This window comes from Acipenser ruthenus, chromosome 54 (genome assembly GCF_902713425.1).
Source record: "Acipenser ruthenus chromosome 54, fAciRut3.2 maternal haplotype, whole genome shotgun sequence".
Classification (NCBI taxonomy): Eukaryota; Metazoa; Chordata; class Actinopteri; order Acipenseriformes; family Acipenseridae; genus Acipenser; species Acipenser ruthenus.
The window spans coordinates 4,600,936-4,627,279 of record NC_081242.1 but is presented as its reverse complement, the minus strand read 5'-3'; the positions used below and the strand labels follow the sequence as shown (position 1 = coordinate 4,627,279).

Genomic DNA, 26,344 nt, shown 5'->3' with positions numbered 1-26,344 from the left:
ACACAACATACACAACAAAAGTGCCTCCATTTGTGTAATGAAACAGAAATAAAGTGTGAAACATAACAAGTGCAAATGAAACCAAAATATTATAATAAATACAAAAGTAAAACATAAATGTGCACAACCCCAACTAATTAGTCACTTGTGACACCTATTTCTGCATCCACTCCTAAAATACCACCCTGTACAATGTCTGGTATAAAACTGAGCTCCCAGCTAGCCTGCTTCAGTTCAATAAAATCAAAGTAGCATGTTTTTTTTTGTACACCTCTGCAGCTATTAACATGTAGAGATCTTGTTTGAAATAAAATACCATAAAGGCTAAAATGAGTTAAAAACATTAGAAAGCTCAATTTGTTTCACTTTCATTCATGTTTGCAGAGAATAAATCACGTGATTTTTCAGAAAGCAATGTTGCCTGTTTCAATTTGAGTCAGAGATATTTGTTATATGATAAAGCAAGAGCTCCCTGAGACTTAGTACACATTTGAAAGCAGCTGAGAGACTTATTTTTAAAATACAAAACTGAGAATGATGACGAAGAAAAAAAGAACACTTTAAAAGGTAATGTATATTACAAGTTGTGTTCGCTGTCTTTCAAAGTTAAGTGCTTAAGTAAAAAATGAAATATATGTCTTACAATATTTTGCAAGAAGATTTCAATGCATAAGGCAATTTAAACAAAAGGTATGTAATAAAAAAAGGATGCATTATGGAGCATAGCCCTGCTATGTTATTTTTCAAAACATTTTACGTCTATTTACTTTAAAAAAAAAAAATATATATAAATTATATATATATATATATTCTTTTAAACAATATCCTTAAATAATTCTGCCTGGTTTTGGTATATTTTTACTGTACTACTGTATATAGAAACATAAGAAAATGCAACTTTTTTTTTATATAGCAAGTTTCACAGCAGCAAATTTTGAACCGACTCTCTACAGCTATGGCTAAACATTTTGCATCACCGTAATTAACTAATTTTGATTCATATAGTCAAATGAAACCTGCTGAATAACATTACGTTAACATGTTGAATTACTATCGCTTTGTAGTTTTCTATTACTTAACGAAAAACTGCCAACAATTGAAAATGTGACATTTCAAAATCTAAAATACTGTAGTACTATTTATGGCTTATGGTAGACTTTTTATATATAACTTTGTAGTGTCTTTGATTACATTATGTTAAGTAAAATATCTAAATTATGTTCATATTGTTTTTTTGTTTTTGTTTTATTTTAATTTGTATTTTTTTTTATTTTGCCTCAGTCCTAAAATTCTAGGTGATGCAAAACTTTTGGCCATAGTTATGACCTGGATTTGAAGCGAACTTTAAAACAGCAGAGAATGTGGTCAAGTCAGATTGGTTAATTAATTGCCAATTTGGCTTGATCACACAAAATGGGTTTTATACTGTAAACATCTGCAAATGTTATATATATATATATATATATATATATATATATATATATATATATATATATATATATATATATATATATATATATATATATTTGTATTCAGCCGATGAAGGACTTGTAGTCCTAATAATTGATTTGTAATCAATTATTCTAATGTTTTAAGTACCTGAAACATCCTTTTCTCTTTTTTCTTTTTTCTTATTTATCATTTTGGTACACAGCAGTTTTCCTTTTTCTCAAACTGTATCATTTCAAATGGTTATTTTCAAATAAACCAACTGGTTTGTTTGCTTTGATTGTGAATTAAATGTAAATGAACATATATAAAAATATTGATTATTATAAATATGTACTGTAAGCATTTAACTGCTTAATTCTAGTGTATAGTACATGTCAGTGTCACTGTCAGTGAACACCTCTATATAACCAGCAGTGCATTAAAAGAGTATCCCCTTTAATTAGTCAAATAAATACAGAATAACCTTTCATATGTTTTCACATAAAGTGTATTTATTTTTTAACATTTTATTGGGCAGATCATTGTTTTAACAATTGCTGCAGTTGTTAAAAACATTGTGACATAAATCAGTTCTTTAAACCGATTGCTGTAAAAGAAAATAATGAGTAAAGTATTTTTAAAGTGTTTGATATTGTTCTTGTAAATTCGTACCTCAGTGAACTTGACCATGACTCATGAGAATATTCCTCATGGCTTCCACATGACTGGTAAATGACTGGTCCTTGTTTATTTTTTCAAGTCAAAAAAGTCCCCTGGGTCGACATTGTCTATACCTTTTAGAATTTTGAATGATTGAATCAGATCACCGTGTAGTCTTCTTTGTTCAAGACTGAATAGATTTTTAAACCCGGGATAATTATTTTTGCTCTTCTTTGCACTCTTTCTAAAGCAGCAATATCCTTTTTGTAATAAGGTGACCAGAAGTGAACACAATATTCTAGGTGAGGTCTTACTAATGCATTGTAAAGTTTTAACACTACTTCCCTTGATTTAAATTCAACACTTCTCACAATATATTCGAGCCTCTTGTTGGCCTTTTTATAGCTTCCCCACATTGTCTACGACATTTCTGAGTCAACATAAACTCCTAGGTCTTTTTCAAAGATTGCTTCTTCAATTTCAGTATCTCCCATATGATATTTATAATGCACATTTTTATTGCCTGCATGCAGTACTTTACATTTTTCTCTATTAAATGTCATTTGCCATGTGTCTGCCCAGTTCTGAATGCTGTCTAGATCATTTTGAATGACCTTTGCTGCTGCAACAGTGTTTGCCACTCCTCCTATTTTTGTGTCGTCTGCAAATTTATTTTCACATGCGCAGTTAATTTTAGACGCGCTGTTTAAAAGTATTTTTTTTCACAGTCAAACGGGTTTAAAAGGTCCTGCATATCAACAAAGCACTCACTAGGCATCTCCAGCCCCGCCCCACCCTTTCGTTCGCTATCACTTTCACATATGCTAAGAAATAAATAATAATAATAATAATAATAGTCGTACATACTGATCAGTCATCTCCTGATCACTCGTTTTATCACCAAACTCCTCAATAATGCAATCCAAGTCATTATTTTATTACTATAACATCTCAAAAAAGCTCTGCAAACGTGATAGTCTCTGTGCGCTGATACAGTAACATCCAGCTTGTTTCCTTATGACCGCCCATATGGGTTGCCAATGGCAAATATGCCTATTCATGAGATACGCCTTTATTTATTTATTTTTTTTATCAGCTTGTCTTGGCTCCTGTCGCTCCAACTCGACCATTGAATGGTTTTCTCGGCTTTTTCCGGAGAAAAAACGACTAGAATCCTGTTTTTTGCGTTTTTTTGATGATGTCGGACAGGGTCCGACAATGGACCGGATAGGAATAATTGCAATGTCGGACCAGGTCCGACAATGGACCGCAAAGGGCTAATACTGATCCCTGTGGTACACCACTGGTTACCTCGCTCCATTTTGAGGTTTCTCCGCTAATCAGTACTTTCTGTTTTCTACATGTTAATCACTCCCTAATCCATGTGCATGCATTTCCTTGAATCCCTACTGCGTTCAGTTTGAGAATTAATCTTTTATGCAGGACTTTGTCAAAAGCTTTCTGGAAATCTAAATAAACCATGTCATATGCATTGCAATTATCCATTGTCGATGATGCATCCTCAAAAAAATCAAGCAGGCTAGTTAGACACGATCTCCCTTTCCTAAAACCATGCTGACTGTCTCCCAGGATATTGTTCCCATACAGGTAATTTTCCATTTTGGAACTTATTATAGTTTCCATAAGTTTACATATAATAGAAGTCAGGCTTATTGGTCTGTAGTTACCTGGTTCAGTTTGGTCTCCCTTTTTGTGGATCGGTATTACGTTTGCAATTTATCAGTCTATAGCGGCTTACTCTTGTGCACCGAATAAAACCAAAGGCGTTCTAGTGCTTATAGATAGATAACTGTGACTAACAATAGAAGGATCTGGTGGTGATGATGCTAGTCAGATCAAAAGAATACACCACCTTGTAATTTAAATAATTTAATCCAGGACTTGAATGTAATGGATGCTTGGTGCATAAACAATTCTACTGAAAAAAAATATACATTCTTTTCTTTTAGACATAGATCGTATTCTCATATTGATTATGTTTCCCCCGCCTTCCTAGAATACATACACTCGAGTTACAGAAATCCTTCCTATCTGTATTTCTGACCATGCCAATGTTCTATACAATTGTTCTGTAAATGGCAATTGCCGCCAGCCTCAGGGAACAGAGATCCCCTGCGGAGAGGGCAGCTCTGCACATTGTGCAGATATCTTACTGAGCAGATCTGATGGAAACCCGCCATCAATCAAACACAGGCCAAAAACTAAAATTCTTATACCAATACCAATACTTACAGTCGTACTCTGACATCAGCAGACGTGGGTGGGGTTAAAACCAGAAGCGCCGTTAAACTGCATTTCTGCCCCTGATTTTCAAGCGGAAATAAGCATGGTTTATTTAAGCAATAGAACCTGAAGAAGAGGGCTTACCATTTGGTAAGGCCCGCCTTATGCTGTTAAATAACCCAAGCAGAAGGAAAAGTAATATACCTCTGAAAAGAGTTTGATTCTGAGCCGCCGCTCCGCCAGACCACCTCATTCATGCAACACAGAATAACACTTAACTCCAGTTTGTCAGAGACTGGATCACACTGGTCCTTCCCCAGATTTCTTCTCGTATCTCTAGACTTGAGATTGACAGTCACAACTGCTCTATTAGAGCCAGCAGCTGATTTAACACAAGAACTGCTGTGTTTATACTCAGACCTAGAACCTCCACCGGCAGTCATTATGACGGTTACATTTTAACCCCTTCACTGCTAAGGGTTTTTCCACCCCCAGTGCTAGAGGTTTTTCTTGAATTTGGGACTGAATTGTTTAAAAGTCAAATTTCTCACAGGTCTCTAAAGGAAACATATATATTGTTTTGTTCAGCAAAATCTGAACTTTTCAATGATATACTTGTGCATACCTACTCAACTGATTGAGATATTGCAGATTAAATGGGGGGGGGGAAAATGACAAATTACAATTTCTGTACCACTTTAAAGCCCTAAAAAAATAATTTCCTAACATGGTAATTAGAGAAATTGCTTGTGTCTTGCATTGCTAATATGTTACCTGACTATGGAGAAAAAAAAATAGGAGTTAGTATGTTTCTGTCATGGCTACGTCAACATTTGTATTAATAAATAATAAACATTTAAAATAGAACATCGGCGGGTCAATATGTAAGCCAGGCATATTTTTAAATGTAGACAAAAACTAAATTCAAAATATAATTTCGAAAGACTAAACCCCCCTACACATGTCCTAAAATTTTGTAAGCAATTACTCACTCGCAGCCTTTAGGGCACCGACATATTTTATAATATTATTATTATTACTGCTGATGGTGCAGCATAGCCTGGCACAGTGTACAGCAATCAATAATGATTAATTAGTTCTGAAAATAAAATAAAATTTCCTGTGGGTCTGCTAAATGTTGTAGCCATCAGGATTTGCTCAAACTACAACTGCATATGCCACGGTACAACAGAGACAACATACAATAATCAATAACGATCGATCAGTTCTGAAAATAACTATTGAAAGTAAGATTAAGTTTCCTAAAAAGAGGTCCTTAGATCCCCTAAATTTTGTATCCATCAAAAGCTGCGCCAATCAAAGCACTATAAAAAATATAATACAGACCTTTTTGTTTGCTTGTTTGACTTCCGCATCTGACATTGAATAACACAGAGAAATCGTATACAGGGCAGTTTACATATCAATTATGCACTTTTTAGATGACGTGACCGATACACCATTCACAGATTTTCAGAGCTTAAACCCTTCTACACACTCTGTAAAAAAAATTGAAATGATTGGATGCTCACAGCCGGCGCTACAGTGAGATTTATTTTAGGACGTACGCCCCCTAGCACTGACGGGGTTAAACAACCTCATTATTAAAATGAAAGACAAACTGTCGGACACAACTCAAAAGTTGTATTCAAGCACATCATACCAAACATTTGCACAGCCGAAACACCGGATTTAAATGAACAATTAAAACATAAAAGGGTTTATTTTCTAACCACATATAAAGCACTACTTCAAAAAATGAAAAAAACTATACAAAAATAAGCATTTCAACAGGTATATGTACATACAAAACTGCATTGTTTTTTTTTCTTTAAAGGTAACATAAAAAATGAAATTCTCATTATGTAACGTGAATCCACTTTCAGGGAAACCACTTCAAAATAGCACCCTAAGTAACACAATCCACACAGATGTAACGCGTCTCAACTTTTTCTGTGCATTTACCACATGCTGCTCTTTCACATTGGGCGCAGATATCAGAAGTTTTATTTTTATTGCATTTTACAATGTACTGGACCGAGAAGCGCCATTGTTTTCTCTTGCGTGTCACTGGGTGCAGCACTGAATCCAGGTTGAGCTGCATTTGCCTGCTGCTTTGTAGTTTTCTGATCGAAATGTTTCTGCCGAAGCTCTGGCTAGCTTCAAGATGAAATCTCACCTACTGATATTTTCCCCGGTGCATTCATTGTACAGAACAAAGGAATTGATGGCTGCCAGGTCCAGTAAATACAGCAACTGGCCACCAGTGAGAACCGGCTTTCACAGACTACTAACATGCCATCTGGTCTAAAACGTCCACTCCGTACTTTGTGTCATTGTAGAAATCCATAGTTTTTTTTTTTCTTGTCAACAGTCCCGATGGCAACTGACTAATGACGGGAGCTGAGAATAATTACATTATCAACTTGCACTTGTCAAAATTGTACTGGAGTACAGCTGTAGGTGCAAGTTTTGCACAGATGGTGGAAGCTTGTCAGGTTTGTTTGACACGTATTGTGTTCAGTGACACTGTGCTTTTGTTTTAAACAGCTGCTCATCCACTGTAAGGTTCTCTCCCGGCCTGTAGCAGGCAATACTATTTTCAATGAAGCCGTTCCAAATTTCTGAAGCCAGAGCAAATTTATCTGTCTGTAGGCAGGGATTTCTCGTTGCTCTCAAATCAAAATGCAATGATCTCAAGATTTCTCAAATGATTCCATGACATTGTCTTCACTAATGGAACTGCCTGTTTCACAAATCCAGGATTCATCGCTGTCGTGATCACTCACATTCTCTGCATCAGAATCATTTTCTGCCTAGTCTCTATCAGCATACTTCCTTATTTTCGCAATCCTGCCTTTCAAATGCCGTCAGGGTATTTAATATTTAATATTTAATATTTAATATTTAATCATAAAACGGACAACCGCATAACTTTCAGACACGCAGAGTAATTTAAATTTGAAAACCTCAAACCGTCAAAATGACTGCCGGGGTGGTTCTAGTGTTAATGCTTTTTTTTCTAGCTGAATAACGAGTAATAGCATAATTATTTGTGTATTTCTAGTACTTGGAAACAAGGTCCATACTCGTTATGCATACCTGTTTGTACTCGTAATCGGGCACACCCCCAGGTGTGGTAAAAAAAAAAGTGGTAAAAAAGCACCTTTATAAACCCATTGAGGTTTTCAGTCTTGCTGTGAGAGAGAATTTGAACTATGCACTATCGCTACAGCCTACAAACACCCAATGGTTGAAAGCAAAAGACTGCAAGTGGGAATGGGAGATCTGCCTCAGAGACAATATTGATCTACAAAAACCGGTGCTAAATATACAGTACATGCACTCGCCACTCCATTTAATTCAATCCTTATAATAGGCTACCTATGTGTTTTTTTTTGTTTTGTTTTGTTGGTTTTTTTGAGACAGTGCTGTGCTTTTTTGCTTTGCTATATGGTTTATACTTATTTTACTATACTGCATGTCCCAAATGGATTTACATTTGAACTTTCATTAAACTCTACCATTTTAGCATAGCCCCACCTTAATTAAAATACAATGACACCCATGTCAGGCCACAGTCAAGTTTGTGGTAAACCCTCCTAAAAATGCAGACAAATCGAAAATGTTATGGTATTGCAAAGCCACGCCAACAGCGTACTGGTTCCTCCCCCCCCCCCCCCCCCCCCTTTGAAAACATTGCCACTGTGTATTCATAGGAATACTCCTCCCCCTCCCCCTCCCCTCCAGTCCCTCAATTAGAGTTCCACCTCTTTCAATATCCCAATTTAACCACTGGTTGGACCTTTCAGATATTCAAGTTTAAAAATATATCTTGAATATGTTTCTTTATTTTCCCATTTCTTAGGCAAGATACAGAACAGAGTACATATTTTCAAGATGAACAAATCAATCAAGGATCACATCATAGAATCCTTGGATAACCTGGTGGGAGAGAATCTGAATAGATTTAAGAGCAAGTTATGTGAAGGGGAAGACAAATTCCCAAAAGGAAGTGTCGACAAATATGATTCAGCTGAATTGGTAGACTACATGATCAGCTGCTACACAGAAACACATGCAGCTCAAAAGACAATTCAGATACTAGAAGCCATTAACCAGAAGGATACAGCTGAAAAGCTGAAGGAGAAGATACAACATGGTAAGATAAAAAAGTATCTGTGGTTATTCTCGTTCTCTCAGTGTAGAGCTAATTTATGTTCCTTTTCCCTTTGCCTCTCTCTACAAGCTTTTATGGCTTAATTGGCTTAACAAACCCAGAGTACTGGTGCACATAGCCAAGCATAAGAAGGTCAATGTACCATACTAAACTTACAAGGTCTTCCAGGGACTTAATTGTTAAATTGATAAATTGCACAGGCAGCACTAGTTACTCGACAACGAGTTGCAAGAAAGAGAGAAAGACAAATGGAAGCGTTCTGGAGAATCTACCGATACTGTACATGAGTTTTCTAAAGATTTGGAAAGTGGAAAGAGGGACACACTTAGTGGGCTTAATTGGTATTGAACATTTTTTTAATTATTTGTATTTCCCTTATTCTCAGAATAGGAAGAATAGTTACAAATGTTTACTTTGTGTATGTCTTCCTCAGATAGATTTCTTGAAAATAGGACCCTACAATAGCAATGACATTATTTATTTTAAAATTGTTGCCAAACTAAATTTTTCCACTTCCTTACAGGACCGAAAAAGAACCTGACTTCATTACCAAATAAAAGTAAGACAGTTTCTAAATTATTCTATTTTGGTCTCGGTAAACTCAATAGATAGGATAATTCTGTTCTTATGTTAAAGCAAAACCCCCAAAAAAGTTATTGTCTGAAATGCAACTATTTATTTGGGTTGCTGGTACAAGGTAAAGATAACTATGTTAATTTACCATTTATGCTAAGCATTCAAAACAAAATGGCTACTTGTTATTGAAAAAAAAATCTGTAAGGTACTGTGAAGTTTCTTTGCCTGTGTGTTGTTGATAATCATACAATCAAAGCGGAGATATTCTGCTTTGAGAGTTACCTACAGTATACATTTGTGTGCTACTACAGATCCTACTGGAGTTATTTTTTCACAATATAATTTGTATGTAGGTTGTGTAAACTGTTTGGAGGAGTGAAGTAAAAACAATGGAACAAGACAATATTTTAAAAATTAATGTAGAGATAAAACTTCTGTTTATTTAGCTTAGAAAAAAATACTGTAAGGGAGGCTGTGTGGTCCAGTGGTTAAAGAAAAGGGCTTGTAACCAGGAGGTCCCCGGTTCAAATCCTTACCTCAGCCACTGACTCATTGTGTGACCCTGAGCAAGTCACTTAACCTCCTTGTGCTCCGTCTTTCGGGTGAGATGTAGTTGTAAGTGACTTGCAGCTGATGCATAGTTCACACACCCTAGTCTCTGTAAGTTGCCTTGGATAAAGGCATCTGCTAAATAAACATAATAATAATAATTTAGATGGTGGTTACCATCTAAATTATCAGGCTGATAATACATTTCACAGTACAGCACTGAAATTACCAGCTAGATTATTTGCCTATACAGTTAATAGATTATTTGGCAGAGCACACACACATTCTTATGTTCTTATCACAACTTCAATGGATGCATCACATAACATATTATATAGCAGTAGTTCAACTTCTAACTACATTAAAAAAGCAAATCCAGCCCACTTACTGCACAGTGGTGGAAAAAGGGTTGCAGTCCTGTAAATAATAAGCACAGTACTTAACACAATTAGACACAACACGGTCACAAGTCCAAAGTGAGTGCTGTAGTGCTTGTGGTGATGTACAATTTATTACGTGCAACAATGGTGAACAAGTAGTGCAGTGTTGCTCGGGTTTAGTTCTGGCCGTGGGTGACGGCTCCGGATCATGTCTAATCTAGTGAACAAACAACAATGAACAACTACAGACAGACAAAACAAACAAAACACCCACGGTTCTCTATTTAATAAACACAGATCCTTCCGGTTTCAGCGTAACCATAGTAAGGAATAGATCACATCACTCCGTCCCCCTTATATACCGTCAACCATGACCCCTTGATTAACGTGGACAACTGCTTCTCCAATCCGTGGATGCCACACAGTTAATCTTCCGGGTCAATGATTTAGTGTACCATAGCTTTGCCCCCTTTCTAGATGGCTGACTTCCGCTGAACCCTGGGAATGAATTGTCGGGCCATCCAGTTCAGGGTATTCTGTTCCCGTTATACAGCGCCCTCGCAGGTGGTGAGGGAGACCTAACACCACGAGTGTATGAATGCATCATTTACATGTAGCTATATAAGTCAGCAAATTAGATTTGTAGCTGAGTGAGCAAGCATGTAAATGAGTCTGTGGAGTGAAATCGGTGGTGAAAAAATGGTGACAGCAAATACGAGCAAAGTGGTAAATATCACTGCTTCTAAGCAGAGAGTGAAAAATGTCTTGTAGATTACAAACAAAAAGCAAGCTGTGACTAACATATTGAAAGTACTTTACAAAAACCGCTACAAGCCATTGAATCTGCAGTAGGAAAGACAGCTCAGAAACAAAAAACATGAGTGAGCTGTTTTCTGTAAAGACAGAAGAACAAATGTATTAGAGAACAGAACTTTACCAACTTACAGAAGCTTTCTTTACAACATGCTGTTTCAGAATTGTGGAAAACTCTATGCTTTGTACTCTAAAGAAACAGTTAAACTTGTAAGTAGTCAGAAACAACAGTCTTTATATAATTGATTTTCGTGTAGTATTTAAAAGCTCTTGTGTATATTGATGTAGCTAAACCTACATTTGGTGACCTTTCTGTGAATTCGAGCTGACATTACTGACATATTTATTTTATTTATTAGTTTGTCCTGCAGTGCATTTAATGTATTTTTCTGTTCATAAGGGTTTATTTACATAACACACAGAACAGCTCATGTTACACTACCAGCAATGGCAGCGCACGGAGCACATACAACACAGTGTACAGAACCTTTTGTGGGATCTACAATATCTTAACTAATCTTCTGTGTTCAATAATAAACTAACGTTGCTGAAGAGGTTGATCATGGCGGATAAATGGTTAAGGCGGATATGCGACGGATTACTGTAATTGATTTTGAAAGATAAAATGCTGTTGATTCATTGATTATGTGATAATCGATTAAGAAATTATGTGATGTAATAGTGTTACTGGGCAGTGTTAACACAATCCTGCAAAGTTAATATACTTATTAAATCATTTGAATAAGTTGTTAATTAGACTGCAGTTTTAATGGTTAAGATCATTTGAACATAAGAGCATAAGAAAGTTTACAAACGAGAGGAGGCCATTCAGCCCCTCTTGCTTGTTTGGTTGTTAGTAGCTTATTGATCCCAAAATCTCATCAAGCAGCTTCTTGAAGGATCCCAGGGTGTCAGCTTCAACAACATTACTGGGGAGTTAGTTCCAGACCCTCAAAGACCCTCACAATTCTCTGTGTAAAATGAATAATTGAATAAGCCTTTACGATTTGTACACTATTGTATTCTATGATTCTCTCAAGTTTTACTGCAGGTGGTGTCCAGTAAGAATTACATTGCATGTTTCTTATGAAGTGCATTAACCATTATTTATTTAGTATTGTACAACATGACTGGTTCTACATGTTTTCTTTGATATTTGATTTTCTCTTCAGTTTTTAATCAGCTATTCCGTCTTTCCTCCCAACAGAGGCAGCAGCACCAAGGGCCGGGGGAGTTGTGGTGGCGACAGGGATAGGGGCAGTTGGCAGAGCAGTAGGGGTAAATGTAAGCCCAGCAACAGGGACAGGCATAGAAACAGGGACAAGGGCCCCTACACGGACAGGGGACCCAACAGAGACAGGCATAGAAACATTGACAGGGGTCACAACAAAGACAAGCATAGAACCAGGGACAGGGGCCACAGCAGAGAAAAGCATAGACTCATGGGCCACAACATGGGCAGCTAAATTCAAAGGGACAATGACAAGATTATTGTCACCAAAAAATGAAGATACAAGCCAGAACTCAGTTCACACAACCAGACAAGATACAAGAGGTAGGTGAATTTAAGTAATGACAAACTCTGCTTTGGGGTAGTCTGTGTATGTGTGAATGCTGCCTGTCAAAGATTTTGTTGATACAGTATGCAAAACCAAATACAGGTGCAGGTTTACTTAATTCTGTACAGGCTCCCATACATCACTGTCTAGTTAAAAACCTTAGAACTCAGCCAACATCAGCCAAATCCCAGAATATGCAATTAGCTTTTCTCATCATCATCCAAAATTGGTTTGAATTCCAACTGGACACTAACAGTCCAGAAAGCAGGATTTTGATGACTCCATAATAAATCCAAAAGAACAAAAAAATAACACGAAAAAGACAGCAATATAAATATGGCTTCCGATGGTGCTGACAGTAAATACAATGAACAGCAGTTCACATTTACGGTTACTGAACTGAAATGTACTTTGACTTTAAAAAAAGAAAAGACCACCAATGTAAGTGTATAACAGAGAAAAGGTAACGAGACAATCTCGGAAAGTAATGTAAGGAAAAATAAAACTGATAAGCAATATTGTAGCGGCGGCGTGTAGGGGTCTCAGCGGAGGAGTAATGTAGACGCTGCAAAAGGGATTGTTGGTCAATGGCAATGATAATTGCTGTTTAATGCTCTTTATCAATGGATCTCTAGTTCTTAGTCAGGACATCGGGAAACACACACACACTATCCCGCTCACACACTCTTATATAGCCCTCACTCACTACTGATTGGCCCACTCTACAGTTCTGAACAGGGGCATCGCTTATTCGCTCACGCTCGTCCAATAATATCATGGGCCACACAGCTTACAGAACGGCTAATCAATGATAAGAGAGAGAGAGAGAGAGAGAGAGAGAGGGGTACACACATAACCCGCTATTGTCTGGCTTGGTCCATTCACACAATCACCCGAGTTACAGTTTTTTTACAGTGGCACATTTACAGCTTGTAAGTGTATTCCCACCCCTCCCCAGGGTCCAACACAAAGTCCTGACCTGGGTTTAGTATCGCAGGGGCAATTGGTGCTGACTGTGCGGACGTCTCCTGATAGCTGGGCTGGGCTGTATGTCCCGCTGAGCCGGTGCAGAATTTGCATGTGAGGCAATGTGTGATCGTTCTAAACTACTGGGGTGCGCTGCAATGGGAGAGGGGGGAACCAGAGTCGGAGGGGCGGGGTACATGTGCAATCAATTGCGATCTGATGGATATTTTTTTATTGTCAAAAAGAGGTACATTTACCATTAATTATACATTATGTTTTTGCAAATTTAAACTGGAAACAGACAATTAATTTCTCTAAAAAGAAAAAAAAAATTCACGAGAAGTCCACCACAAAGTTGCACAAGTAAAAAAAATTGTACAAGACCGAATGTATTGCATATGATAAATATTATCATACTATCCTCATAATGGAGGAAAAATATGATAAATTCAATTAAAAACAAAGTAAAGGAGGGGAAATATGATAAATTAAATTTAAAAAGATGTAAAAGACCTAAAACAGCATAACGTACCAGGTTTGAATGGGTGCTTCCCTGCTTTCTTAGCGGAAGTTGTTTAGTAATGGGCGAGCAAGCGCAGTGTGCTGAGTACCACTTTCTAACAGTGAACCTGAAAATAACACGACACCGGTAATGAATTCAGGTTACTTTGACTTCAATTTGGGTATAATCTGCCAGTCTGATTTAGACATTGCCAGAACTGTATATATACACGGTGTTCTTAAATAGTAAATGTAGTATTATTTGTATTATTTGTTTTGCAAAACAGAAGCGTTATGTTTCACTTTCATTGCATTTGCACTTCCATTAAGTCTGTAAAACAATGATGCATTTACAAGATTGTACTTCAGTTAATTTGATTTCAGATCATGTATTTTGTATCTTTTCTCTTTTACACAAAAACATTATATTTCTGTATTTCCCCTTTGTGTAGGTTCATAATGGAATGAAAACATGTAGTTCACACAGGACAGATTTCTAGGTTGACACTGCACAGCGTATTGTTAATGTGTTTTTCCTGCATCCATAATAAATCATTTTCGTTTTAGTAAATTAAGTGGTATTAAGTTAGTCTGTCGTTCTTTTTTTGCTATCAATCAGTCCTTCTGTCCTATCAGTGTGATATATCTGCCTGTTTGACGGTAAGCAATTTTCGACTGAATTTGCCAGGTGAATTCATTGACGTTCCTTGCAAACAGTGATGGTGTGTGCTGAGAATGAGTGGGGATTAGAAGCAAAGCACAGAATATTTAATCAGACAGTGACTTTCTGATATGAATTAAGAAGCGCTAAAAGTATGGTTATATAATTTATAACTTATATGATTATTATTTTTTCATTCATTTTTGTTTTCAGTAAACTCAAAATTATTAAGGTGACCAATGTTCTATAGTTTTCAGTGCAAACAAATACATTACATTCCAGAGATTCAGGGAGTTCAGCAAAATCAAATTACATATTTTTTTAAGAATGCAGTTTTAGAAATGTATTTCTACAGTACTTTAAAAAAAACCTAGAACACGGTTTAAAGTATTAAAGAGAAATAATTACTAACTTGTTTGCAATGCTGACATTATTTCTTATAAAACTTAATGTAAAGAGGGGGGAAAAAGAAACTTGGTCTGCAATGTTTGCAGTTGGATTTACGATTGGCTACACAGACAACAGGGCTAACCAGTGATTGCATAATGTTTTGTTGGGTGTTTATTATTATTATTATTATTGTGCACAGTTTCCTATGAACTGTAATATTACTTGTTTAATAGAAAATAAAAAAGGACTTGTTGTCACAGAGCCCAAATGTTCGAGTTACAAAACATGTGTTTTTTTAGGATGAAAATGGGTTTTGGCAAGTTTTTACTTTACAGTCTGAAATACATTTTTATAGCACTTTAAACTAAGACAGTATGATGAAAACAACAAGCTTGGCTGTGGGGTGATATCAACAACGACACCTGGCTGTAAGGGTTAAATGTTGTGTTGAATTGTTGTGAATCAACAGTTGTTGTGGTTATTTTAACCCGTTGCGGTTCACTTAGTCTGCACCTGTCAGGCTTGTCACCTCCAATTTATTTTTATACAAAAAATTACATTACACAACACGTCATGTTTAAAATGAATAAAGTCATTTTATTCACAGTAAAACAGGTTTAAAAGGCACTGCATTTCCAGCCCTGTTCCACCACTTGTTCGCTGTTTTTATCACATACCTCTTCTCTTTGTTCATACTGATAAATCTACCTCCTGATCCCTCAATTATTCACCAGACTCCTCAATAATGCTATCTAAGTCATTATTTTATTCCTATAACATCTCAGAAAGCTTGGCAAATGTCCACGAATTAGCCATCTTGGTTGTTTATGTATTTGTTATGTGTGTGGTGAAGTCAGAATGCGTATTGCTCAGCTCCACCTCCATTTTGTTATTTATTTTTTATTTATTTTTTTATTTTTTTCATTGAAAATTTTTTCTATGAGAAAAAACGACTAGGGACCTGTGAATGATGCCTTTTTGATGATGTCGGACAGGTTCCTTATGAATACTGATAGACCCAGCATCACATAGGTAACACAGACATAAACAAACAAGATAGCTGCTTCTGCATCCAGCGCTCAGAGAATATCACAGACATTTGCAGAGCTTTTTTCAGATGTTATAGTAATAAAATAACAACTTGGATCGCATTATTGAGGAGTTTGGTGATAAAACGAGTGATCAGGAGATGATTTATCGGTATGCACGACTATGTAGAGGTATGTGAAAAATACAGTGAACAAGGGGTGGGGTGGGCCTGGAGATGCAGTACTGAGTGTCCTGTTGATATGCATTGCCTTTTAAACCTGTTTCACTGTGAAAAAAATGCTTTTAAACAGCGCGTCTAAAATAAACTGCGTGTGTGAAAATAAATCGGACCTGACGCGCCTGAGACGCGCTGAATAAATGGACCGCAAAGGGTTAACTTGCAGCATGTCATTCATATAAGTCAACCCGAACAAAAATGCTCACTGCATTATAATATACACTGCCAGCTGCAATTACTGTACTGTATATATCTTTTGTACTATATTATTGAACTGGAAACTTTAAAATCTTTCATTTATTTTTCATTAATATTCTTTATTGTTATGTTACTCTTTCTGTTGCAGAAACTCATCTAAAAGATTTGCTGTGCAAACTCGGATTGGAGAACTATTACCCAAGCAAGATATCACTGAGTACAGTTCTTGAGATTGGTAAAGCAAGCATTACAGATGAACCGATTCAGTCATTAAAAGAACTTCCTTGGTGCTTTCTGAAAAGACTAATGATGGTAAATGTGACATCTAGCGTTTCTGAGCTTATGGGTGACAATGATAATGATGCTGAAGACAGTAATCGAATCAATCCATTAGATATCATAACAGCACTCTTTCTGTGCTCAGATAGCTTCCTGCAGCAGGAAATGATGTTAAAAATGTCAATGTGCCAATTTGCTGTGCCTCTCTTGCTGCCAAATCATGATACAAATCAGTGTACGTTAATGTTGTGGGCCATGCGTGACATTGTGAAGAAGTTTAGGCCTCATTCAATAGACCCAAATGGGTTTGTAGAAGACAGTATAGTCAGCACTGCCATGCCACTTATCTCTTTTGTCAGGCTGGGTGACTGTAGTTTATCAAAGTCTCAGATTCTAAATAAGGTGCTAAGCAACCACCAGCAGTACCATGATTTCTTCATCCATTTTCACATGGAATGTGGTGATGTTACACGGAGAATTTCAAATGGTCTAGTCGAAATAGGTTGGTATCTTCCTTGTGGAAAGAAAAACTTGGACATCTTTCCAGAACCTGTAGCTGTTGCCAACCTTCGTGGAGATCTCCTTTCCTTTGAGAAACATTTTTCCATTTTAGGTCTTATATCTTCGGCAGTCTTTATTTGTTTTGACAGTATTGCAGAGAAGGAGTACACATTCTTGTCCTCTGAAATAAATATTAAAGCCCAATTGTTTTTAGTTGCAAACTTCCCAAAGAAGACAGATGAAAATGCAAACTCCCCAGAAGACTTAGCAGCAAAGTTCAAATTAAATCCAAATCATATTCTTTTTAAGAACAAGATTAATGATTCAGACTTTGTGAAAAAACTGCGCTTAACTATGAAGGACATCATTGTAAATAGTCGCCAAAAAATGACAGTAGAAGGCATGTCTGCTGTAGCAAATGAATTGGGGATTCCTGTAGATGAAGACTGCACCGAATGTCAGAATGCAAAAAAAAGTGCTGCAGAAATCACATCTAAAATCAATGATGTGGTGCAATATAAAGAGGTTCAGTTGCCATTGCAAGGAAAGCCTTGGAAGGAGCTGGCTAAGAAAGAAAAGGAGGAGTGCAGACTACGGAAGGCAGGAGACCAGCCTATTGAAGCCTATAAGACTAATCTGCAAAAAGAAAAACAGAAACTGCGACAAGAACAAGTCAGGTATAAAATATCTGAAGTAATGCAGTGTTTCATCACTGCCATATCCAATTCAAACAAAGAAGAACGATCTTATTTTCTAAAGTGGATGAGGATGAACTTGGATGTTGCAGCCCGAAAAAACCTTTCTGTTCTTTGTGATGAGTACAAAGAAAAGTATTGCAACTTCTCAGAGAACAAAAAGATAATTGTGGCCCTGGACCAACAAATATCAAACAGCTCTTTAGGAATTGAACATTTAATGCGTGAAATGGGGCAGCTTTATGAAGCTTCATGCCACCTTCCTTCCAATGATCCATCTCATGATCAATTTCAACATCTTCCCGGTTTGGGGGCAGATCTGCTGTTAGACGGTATTCCTCTTGAACTGGTGGACGGAGATACCTCCAATATCCCTGTAAGATGGGTGACTGATGTTCTAACAGAACTCGACAGGAAAGTCCAAAACAAGAGCAGGGTACGTGTTGTAACAGTGATAGGAGTACAAAGCACTGGGAAATCTACCCTCCTCAACACAATGTTTGGGGTTCAGTTTGCAGTTAGCAGTGGCAGATGCACAAGAGGTGCCTTCATGCTTTTAATTCGAGTAAAAAATGAACTCAAAAAAGAGCTGGATTGTGATTTTATCTTGGTAATTGACACAGAAGGTTTAAAATCTCCAGCACTGGCACAACTAGAAAACAGCTACGAACATGACAATGAGCTTGCAACACTGGTCGTTGGATTGAGTGACATCACCATAATAAACATAGCAATGGAAAACTCAACAGAAATGAAAGATATCCTACAGATCGTGGTGCACGCCTTTCTTAGAATGGACAAAGTGGGGAAGAAACCAAAGTGTCACTTTGTGCACCAGAATGTGGGGGACGTGTCTGCTCATGACAAAAACATGAAGGACAGAAAAATGCTTTTAGATCAGCTGAATGAAATGACAGAGGCAGCTGCTAGAATGGAGAAGCAGGATATTGACAGAAAATTCACTGATATAATGGAGTATGACCTTGAGAAAAATAACTGGTACATACCGTGCCTGTGGCATGGTAACCCTCCAATGGCAGCTGTGAACACCGGCTATAGTGAATCTGTGTATGAGTTCAAGAAGAGCTTGATTGGAGTTTTAAAAATTTGTAAAGATCAGAATCCTGGAAACATTACAGAGTTCTTAACATGGATGCAGAGTTTGTGGAAAGCTGTTAAGTATGAGAATTTCATCTTCAGCTTCAGAAACAGTCTAGTGGCAGAGGCTTACAGTAATGTGTGTGTTGCATATAATGAATGGGAATGGGCCTTCCAAAAGCACATGTACAAATGGCTGGTAAACACTGAGACAAGGATTTCAAATACCAAAAACCAGTCCTCAAACCTTGATGAGTTTCTCAATGTTTTAAAAGCTGAGGCATCTACAGAACTAACATCTCAAGAAGTGACAACTTTGGAAAAATTAACAAAATACTATGAAAGAAAAGATGAACACGTTAATCTTGTAGAAAGATACAGAGCAACCTTTGAGATGAGCATTAAGACTCTCCGGGTTGAAATTGAAAACTCTTTGACAAAGAAGTGCACAGCAGCTATTGATTTTCAAAAAGGAAGGATGAAGGTACGTAAAATCAATTTGGAACATAAACAAATATTAGAAGAAAGAGTACTGCAGCTGCTTGGAGACTGTAGGGGAAGGAATCTGTTGCCTGATGAGCTGAAAGAAGAATTTGAAAAGATGTGGCAAGACACAGTGGCTGAACTGAACTTTACAGGTTTACAGAAGCAAAACATTGGATCAAATGTCTTTAATCTGTTGAGAAAACAATTAGAAAGACATGGAAGTGCAGTTAAGAAGGTGTTAAATGAAACCCCTGGTTTTACTCAAGTTGTAAATACACAGTTTTATGTAACTGATGAACACTTTCGTCGTGCATTGCACCAGAAATGCTTTAGTGACGATTTACGCAGACACCGCAAGGAGGAAGCATATATGAAATCACAATCTGTAATAGAACAGTGCAGGCAGTTCATATCAGACAAACAAGGCAGTAAAACTGACTACCATGAGACCTACACCAAAGAGCTGTTGGATATGATAGATGTAAAGCTGAAGGAAATTGAGAAGCTCAAGACCAACTCCCAGTTTGAGGTTGCTCTGAAGCTGCACATCTGTGGGTTTGCTGCCAGGGAATTCCAAAAGATGCACAATGTTTTCTTGGAAGTCAATGATCCCCTGAAACAATTGGAAAAGTCCAAACCACAGTACTGTTCTGACTTCATAGATCTTTACCATGAAAAAGATCAATGCAAACAGAAAGCTGAAAAATTTACACAGCGCTGCCTTGAACCTGCAGTAAGGGATTATATAATTAAAACCCTTGGGATAGATATTGCAGATGAAATGCTGACTTGTACACACTCTCAGAAATACAGCACCCGGACAACTTTTCAGTATTCCCTTTTGAAGCAAATGCTGAATGAAAAGGATTTTCTAAAATATGTGCATTACATTAGTGACTATGAGAAGTGTGTAAAGAATTGGATATTTGATTGTATTCTTGAGCAGTTTTCTAAAGATCAAAACCTTTCAGAATTTGAAGTAAAGCGTCTTGAAACAATAACAAAGAAAATACAAAAAGCTATTGAAGAAGAAAAAAAGAAAGAAACCTCAAGAAATGGAAGTGAAACCATATCAGTGTTTATTGAAAATGTCTGCAGTACTCTGAACAGTGATATTGTGATTTCCACAGACAATCTTGGATTTCAAGATATCAAAGACAAAGCAAACACAAAGGAGTTCATTGGGCATCTGGAGTATTATGTTGATCAAATGAAGACATCTCTAAGTGCTGAGTTCTCTCAAGTGTGTGATATTAACAAGAAACTTAACAGTCTACCATTCAAGCCACAGGATGAGCTGTTCAAGAGGGTGTTTGGTTGTGGAAAGCAGTGTCCGTTCTGCAAGGTCCCCTGTGAGGCAGGAGGCAAGAACCACCAAGAACACCACGCATCAGTGCATCGACCACAAGGGCTGGGGACATACAGATATGTAACCAACAAGAAACTAACTGAGACTATATGTACGTCTGATGTATTCAGTGAAAACACATTTCAGAATAGTGACACAGAGTGGAAGCCCCATCCCTACAAAGACTATCGGAGATTTTATCCAGACTGGAACATTGCCCCCGATCCCAGTATTAAAGCCTCTGACTACTGGAAGTACGTGCTGACTACATTTAATAATGTATTTGCAAAAGAGTATAACGCAGAGCCTGCTGATGTCCCTGAAGAATGGAAAAACATAACAGTTGAACAAGCACTGACGAGTTTAAATGAGGTGTTTAACATTAAAACTTGAGTTCTAAATGCCAGGCTAAATCATTCTAATGGATTAAGCATTGGGAATGTTGTGATGGAACAGAAACGGAATCCAGGGCTGTATATTACCATGTATGAGCTGAGGGACTGGACTCTCTGAGCTCCTTTATTAATGATAGAAAAAAGTATAAATGTTAGCGACCAAACAAACCTGTTACCTTGTTTCATTTTTTTTTTTTTTTTAATTTTCTCATGAATGTAAAAACTATTCCTCAAGGAATGTCTTGAAAAATGAACACCTGAAATTAGCTCAAATTCTGTCTGTAAAAGAACTTGATAACATTTAATCAACAGCACCTACAGGACTAGCTTAAGATGCACAATCATATGTTTCAATGTTTACCAATTTAGCTATTGTACTCTTTGAACTATATAAGATTGCATGTACTATACTAAAACCCATACAATATCAAATAGTGTTGGCAATCTTTGGGTTTATGAAAGCTTTCGCCATATTATGCATGCTGAATACCAACATAAGAAAATACATTTTGTTTCTTCAGTTTTTGTAACTTACATATCCTTAAAGTAGTTGTAGCTAACATCTGTTTTGCATGGCCCTTTGCCATATAGGTTTCACATTGTGAACTATATTAAGTTACAGAAAGTTGATTTTTGGTTGTGTTGCACTTCCTTGGTCATTTCACCCAGAGTGGAATTTTCTTCCACTTCTTAATAGACATATTTCCTGTCAAGAACCAATCAGCTGTTTCCTCTGCTGACTGACATGCTTTGCAGCCAGATAAAATGAGCAAGTCACATGACTGCTGAGTTGAAATGAGAAAGAAAGTGAAAAAGTAAGGCAAGGACACTGAGAACTTTCTTGAACCTAGTGTAGTACCGGGTATCATGTTTTAAAATGAAAATACACGTGTGCTATATTAAAATGTGTTCATTTGAAAACTACACATTTGGGACAAATGCAGGCAAGTTATATAATTATTTAATCAGCTACAACCAAGTCTCGATATTTGTAATATGATTTCTGTATAAAATGAATCATCAGTCAATTCTAGTTTCTCTGCTTCCTGCTTTTGTAACGTTATGCTTACGCTCATGTTTTCACATTATTTCAAATATTTTGCATTGAAAAATAAAGTTTTGTTAAATTTCAAACAAGATTGTTGTAGTTTTTAGTCTGTAAATTATTTCTTAAAATAATCCATACTAGAACCAGTGCACACACTTTCAGAGGATCCTCATAACCTGAGCCTAAATTAACCCTGCATCAACGACAAGAGGTGCAAATGCCAGCGTGTTGAAAATGAACATACATCATACTTCTTTGAAGATCCCAGGATGTCATTACATTAAATGATAATTGTTTACCTTTATTCTGATCCCAAGCACGTCCTTGTCCAACTTTGGAAACAGGAATAATCCTTCTTAAATGCACATGGTCATAGTAATTTAAGGGAGGGGATATTTAAATGTTTGTGTATGCCTAGTAATTAGGAAAAGAACGACTCTGAATATCGTGAGGTGAGCTTCATGCATTGCCTTGAAGATTAAAAAACATTAACGAGAAAATAATTAACTTCATTAATTAACATGGCCAAGGGATGCCCACGAGGCCAACCAGGAAATCTTCTGCATCAGAAAGACAGAGGTTACATGCATTTATCTTTTGGGTGTCTTAGAACAAGGCTCACTTTACTTTACTCGACATACCGGAAATGTTCCACCATCCACCATCCAAACCAGTCAATAGTGGCCCCGGGTCCAAAACTCCAGCCTGGTGCAGAGGCATGTGACCTAACGATGTCTGCTTCTGCTCGGGCCATATCAACATGTACCTCTGCCATCATGGCTTCATTTTGAGCTCCCTCCAGAACTTTCTTAATCTTCTGTATTTCGTTCAGGAGGGCCGAATGGTCTATGGTCTCTAAGAACCCGGAGGGCCTATCCTGTCCAGTCATCGCCGGGGTCCACCCCAGTATCCATAATTTTCGGAAACTTGGGGCTCTTAGACTTTTCCACATGTTATTGTGTTACAACATAGAATCAAAATTGATTTAATTAGGATCAACCGAAAAAAGTCTGTAATGTCAAAGTGAAAAATAAAATCTACAAATTGTTCTAAATTAATTACAAATACAAAACAGAAAATAATTGATTGCATAAGTATTCATCCCCTTGAGTCAATATTATTATTATTATTATTATTATTATTATTATTATTATTATTATTATTATTATTATTATTATTATTATTATTTATTTCTTAGCAGACGCCCTTATCCAGGGCGACTTTCCATATTTGGTAGAGTCACCTTTGGTAGCAATTACAGCCATGAGTCTATTTGGATAAGTCTCTACCAGCTTTGCACATCTGGACACTGCAATTTTTGCCCATTCTTCTTTGCAAAATTGCTCAAGCTCCGTCAAGTTGGATGGTGACCTTTGGTGAACAGCAATTTTCAACTCTTTCCACATATTCTCAATTGGATTGAGGTCCGGGCTTTGACTGGGCCACTCCAGGACATTGATCTTTTTGTTTTTAAGCCACTCCAGTGTGGCTTTGGCTGTATGTTTGGGGTCATTGTCCTGCTGGAAGATTAATCTTCTCCTAAGTCCCAGGTCTCTTGCAGAATTCAGCAGGTTTTTCTCCAGGATTTCTCTGTACTTTGCTGCATCCATTTTGCCCTCTATCTTCACAAGCTTTCCAGGCCCTGACGCAGAGAAGCATCCCCATAGCATGATGCTGCCACCACCATGCTTCACGGTAGGGATGGTGTTTTCAGGATGATGTGCGGTGTTAGGCTTGCGCCAAACATAGCGCTTAGCGTTGAGGCCAAAAAGCTCTATTTTGGTCTCATCAGACCATAGAATCTTCTTCCACTTGGTCTCAGAGTCTCCCACATGCCTTCTGGCAAACTCTAGCCGAGATTTGATGTGAGTTTTTTTCAACAATGGCTTTCTTTTTGCCACTCTCCCATAAAGGCCAGTTTTGTGAAGCACCTGGGCTATTGTTGCCACATGCACAGTGTCTCCCAGCTCAGCCGTGGAAGACTGTAACTCCTTTAGAGTTGCCATAGGCCTCTTGGTGACCTCCCTGACTAGTGCCCTTCTCGCCTGGATACTCAGTTTTTGAGGACGGCCTGTTCTAGACAGATTCACAGTTGTGCCATATTCTCTCCATTTCTTAATAATGGACTTTACTGTGCTCCAGGGGATATTCAATGCCTTGGAAATGTTCTTATATCCTACCCCTGATTGGTGCTTTTGAAGAACCTTATTCCGGATTTGCTTTGAATGTTCCTTCGTCTTCATGATGTAGTTTTTGTTAGGAAATGTACTAACCAACTGTGGGACCTCACAGAGACAGGTGTATTTAACCTGAAATCATGTGAAACGCCTTAATTGCACACAGGTGGACTCCATTCAACTAATTATGTGACTTCTAAAGACAATTGGTTGCACCAAAGCTTATTTAGGTGTGTCATAGCAAAGGGGTGAATACTTATGCAATCAATTATTTTCTGTTTTATATTTGTAATTAATTTTGAACAATTTGTAGATTTTATTTTTCACTTTGACATTATGGACTTTTTTGTGTTGATCATTGACAAAAACTCCTAATTAAATCAATTTTGATTCCATGATGTAACACAATAAAATGTGGAAAAGTCCAAGGGGGGTGAATACTTTTGAGAGCCAGTGTGAGAGCAGTGTCTTTGTTCACTTCCCCCGGTGCATTGCCAATAGTTAAACCACTCCCTTCTCTAAACATATTCCATTTACGTGCTGCATATACAGCTGTCGACTCATTTTTACCTTGCATTATTCCTACCACAGAAGGTTCCCTGCCGCTGTTAAAACAGCATTCTTCAGATCCACTATGAGCTGTACCTGTGTACCACCTCCTGTCTCTATCTATGCATTCTCTCTCTGCCCATATATGGTCATGCTTCCTTTTTTTTTACTCCCTGAATCTGCAAACCAGTGGGACAGACACAGACCCTCCGTACAATGTTTAATCATATATTATTTTAGTCCACTCCATTATACTCATTCCTGAACCAAAACTGTCTTCCATTCTCAATCTGTAACAGATCCTGGTCTCGATCTCAGAGCCAAACACTCTGCTAATTCGTGAACACAGTGTATCATCCCCAATCATACACCTACTTAAAACACCCCAAGGCAACCACACACAACTGCATACTACCACATAAACCAGTTCAATACTAGTAACATAACTCTACTTTATAGCACTAAGTTTCTGTTTCAGTATCATTTTTTAATTGTTTGTTTTCCATTCAAAGAAAATGCTATATCCCTGCTCAGCTCCTGCGTGAACTAAACAATCATGAATACTCAAATTCTCAACATTACCTATTTATTTTTAAGATGTTGCTTTATCTCCTTGCTTAGCAAAACCAGTCTAATCAATCATTAATAAACAACTTCTTAAAATTCTAAAATGTGACTTTGTTTTGACTGTACTTTTTGGAAACAACATATTGTAGCTGTTATATGTGTTTTGCCCTATGTTTTTATTTTATTTTATTTCGTTCACAACATGCAGCCTTCATCTTTGATATAGGATCTTTACCATTTCAGTATTTTGTGGTCAAGTCTACCAGTCTTGCTTTTTTCTTCCTCCTGACACTTTCCATTTCATTTTCGATGTATGTATTTTTATATATGGTTCAGTTATCACATTAATCTAGTTATCATCACCTCTCCTGTGTATGCCAACACTGCATTTCACCAATTTAAAAAGCAAACTCACAAGAAGCTCCATAAAACATTAATTTTGATAAACAAAACACACTATATCGTAATGTGCCAAGGGATCTAATACCAACACATATATCCTGATACTTCAATGACACTTTTATTTTTAGCTTAAACGTTTTCCTAATAAAACAGTAGCTAATTTACCTCTTTACTTCTTTGTCCAATGTGATAGGGTACTTTTACACTCAAACAGCAGTGTTCACTTGGGGGTGGCTACTTAATGTTGTCCTATTAATCCTTATTAACTAGAAGCAATATTTACACTCACAGCAGTACTTATTTGTTTACAGCGATGCCCCAGATTAGTGTTTCTCAACCAGCTATTCCTGTATAACTGGTTATCCCCATTATAATCCCAAGTCCCTTCACCTTGGGCATTATCTGTTTCTGTCGTTCTACTACT

At 37.1% G+C, this 26,344-nt stretch overlaps 1 protein-coding gene across 1 annotated transcript; it reads left to right on the top strand.

The window, feature by feature from the left end:
• Positions 1–444: 444 nt before the first annotated feature.
• Positions 445–22,302, top strand: LOC117966599 (interferon-induced very large GTPase 1-like). Its single transcript, XM_059016820.1, has 5 exons — positions 445–567; positions 8,204–8,497; positions 9,039–9,074; positions 12,041–12,388; positions 16,524–22,302. The coding sequence occupies exons 2-5, from the start codon at positions 8,236–8,238 to the stop codon at positions 21,173–21,175; spliced, it is 5,298 nt and encodes a 1,765-aa protein (XP_058872803.1). The 5' UTR covers positions 445–567; positions 8,204–8,235; the 3' UTR covers positions 21,176–22,302.
• The last annotated feature ends 4,042 nt before the right edge of the window (positions 22,303–26,344 follow it).

Excerpts from the sequence above, each read along its gene's own strand:
- LOC117966599 (XM_059016820.1), top strand. The coding sequence starts at position 8,236 with ATGAACAAATCAATCAAGGATCACATCATAGAATCCTTGGATAACCTG. Across the intron at positions 8,498-9,038 it reads GAAGGAGAAGATACAACATG|GACCGAAAAAGAACCTGACT; the intron begins GTAAGATAAAAA and ends ACTTCCTTACAG. Across the intron at positions 12,389-16,523 it reads AACCAGACAAGATACAAGAG|AAACTCATCTAAAAGATTTG; the intron begins GTAGGTGAATTT and ends TTTCTGTTGCAG.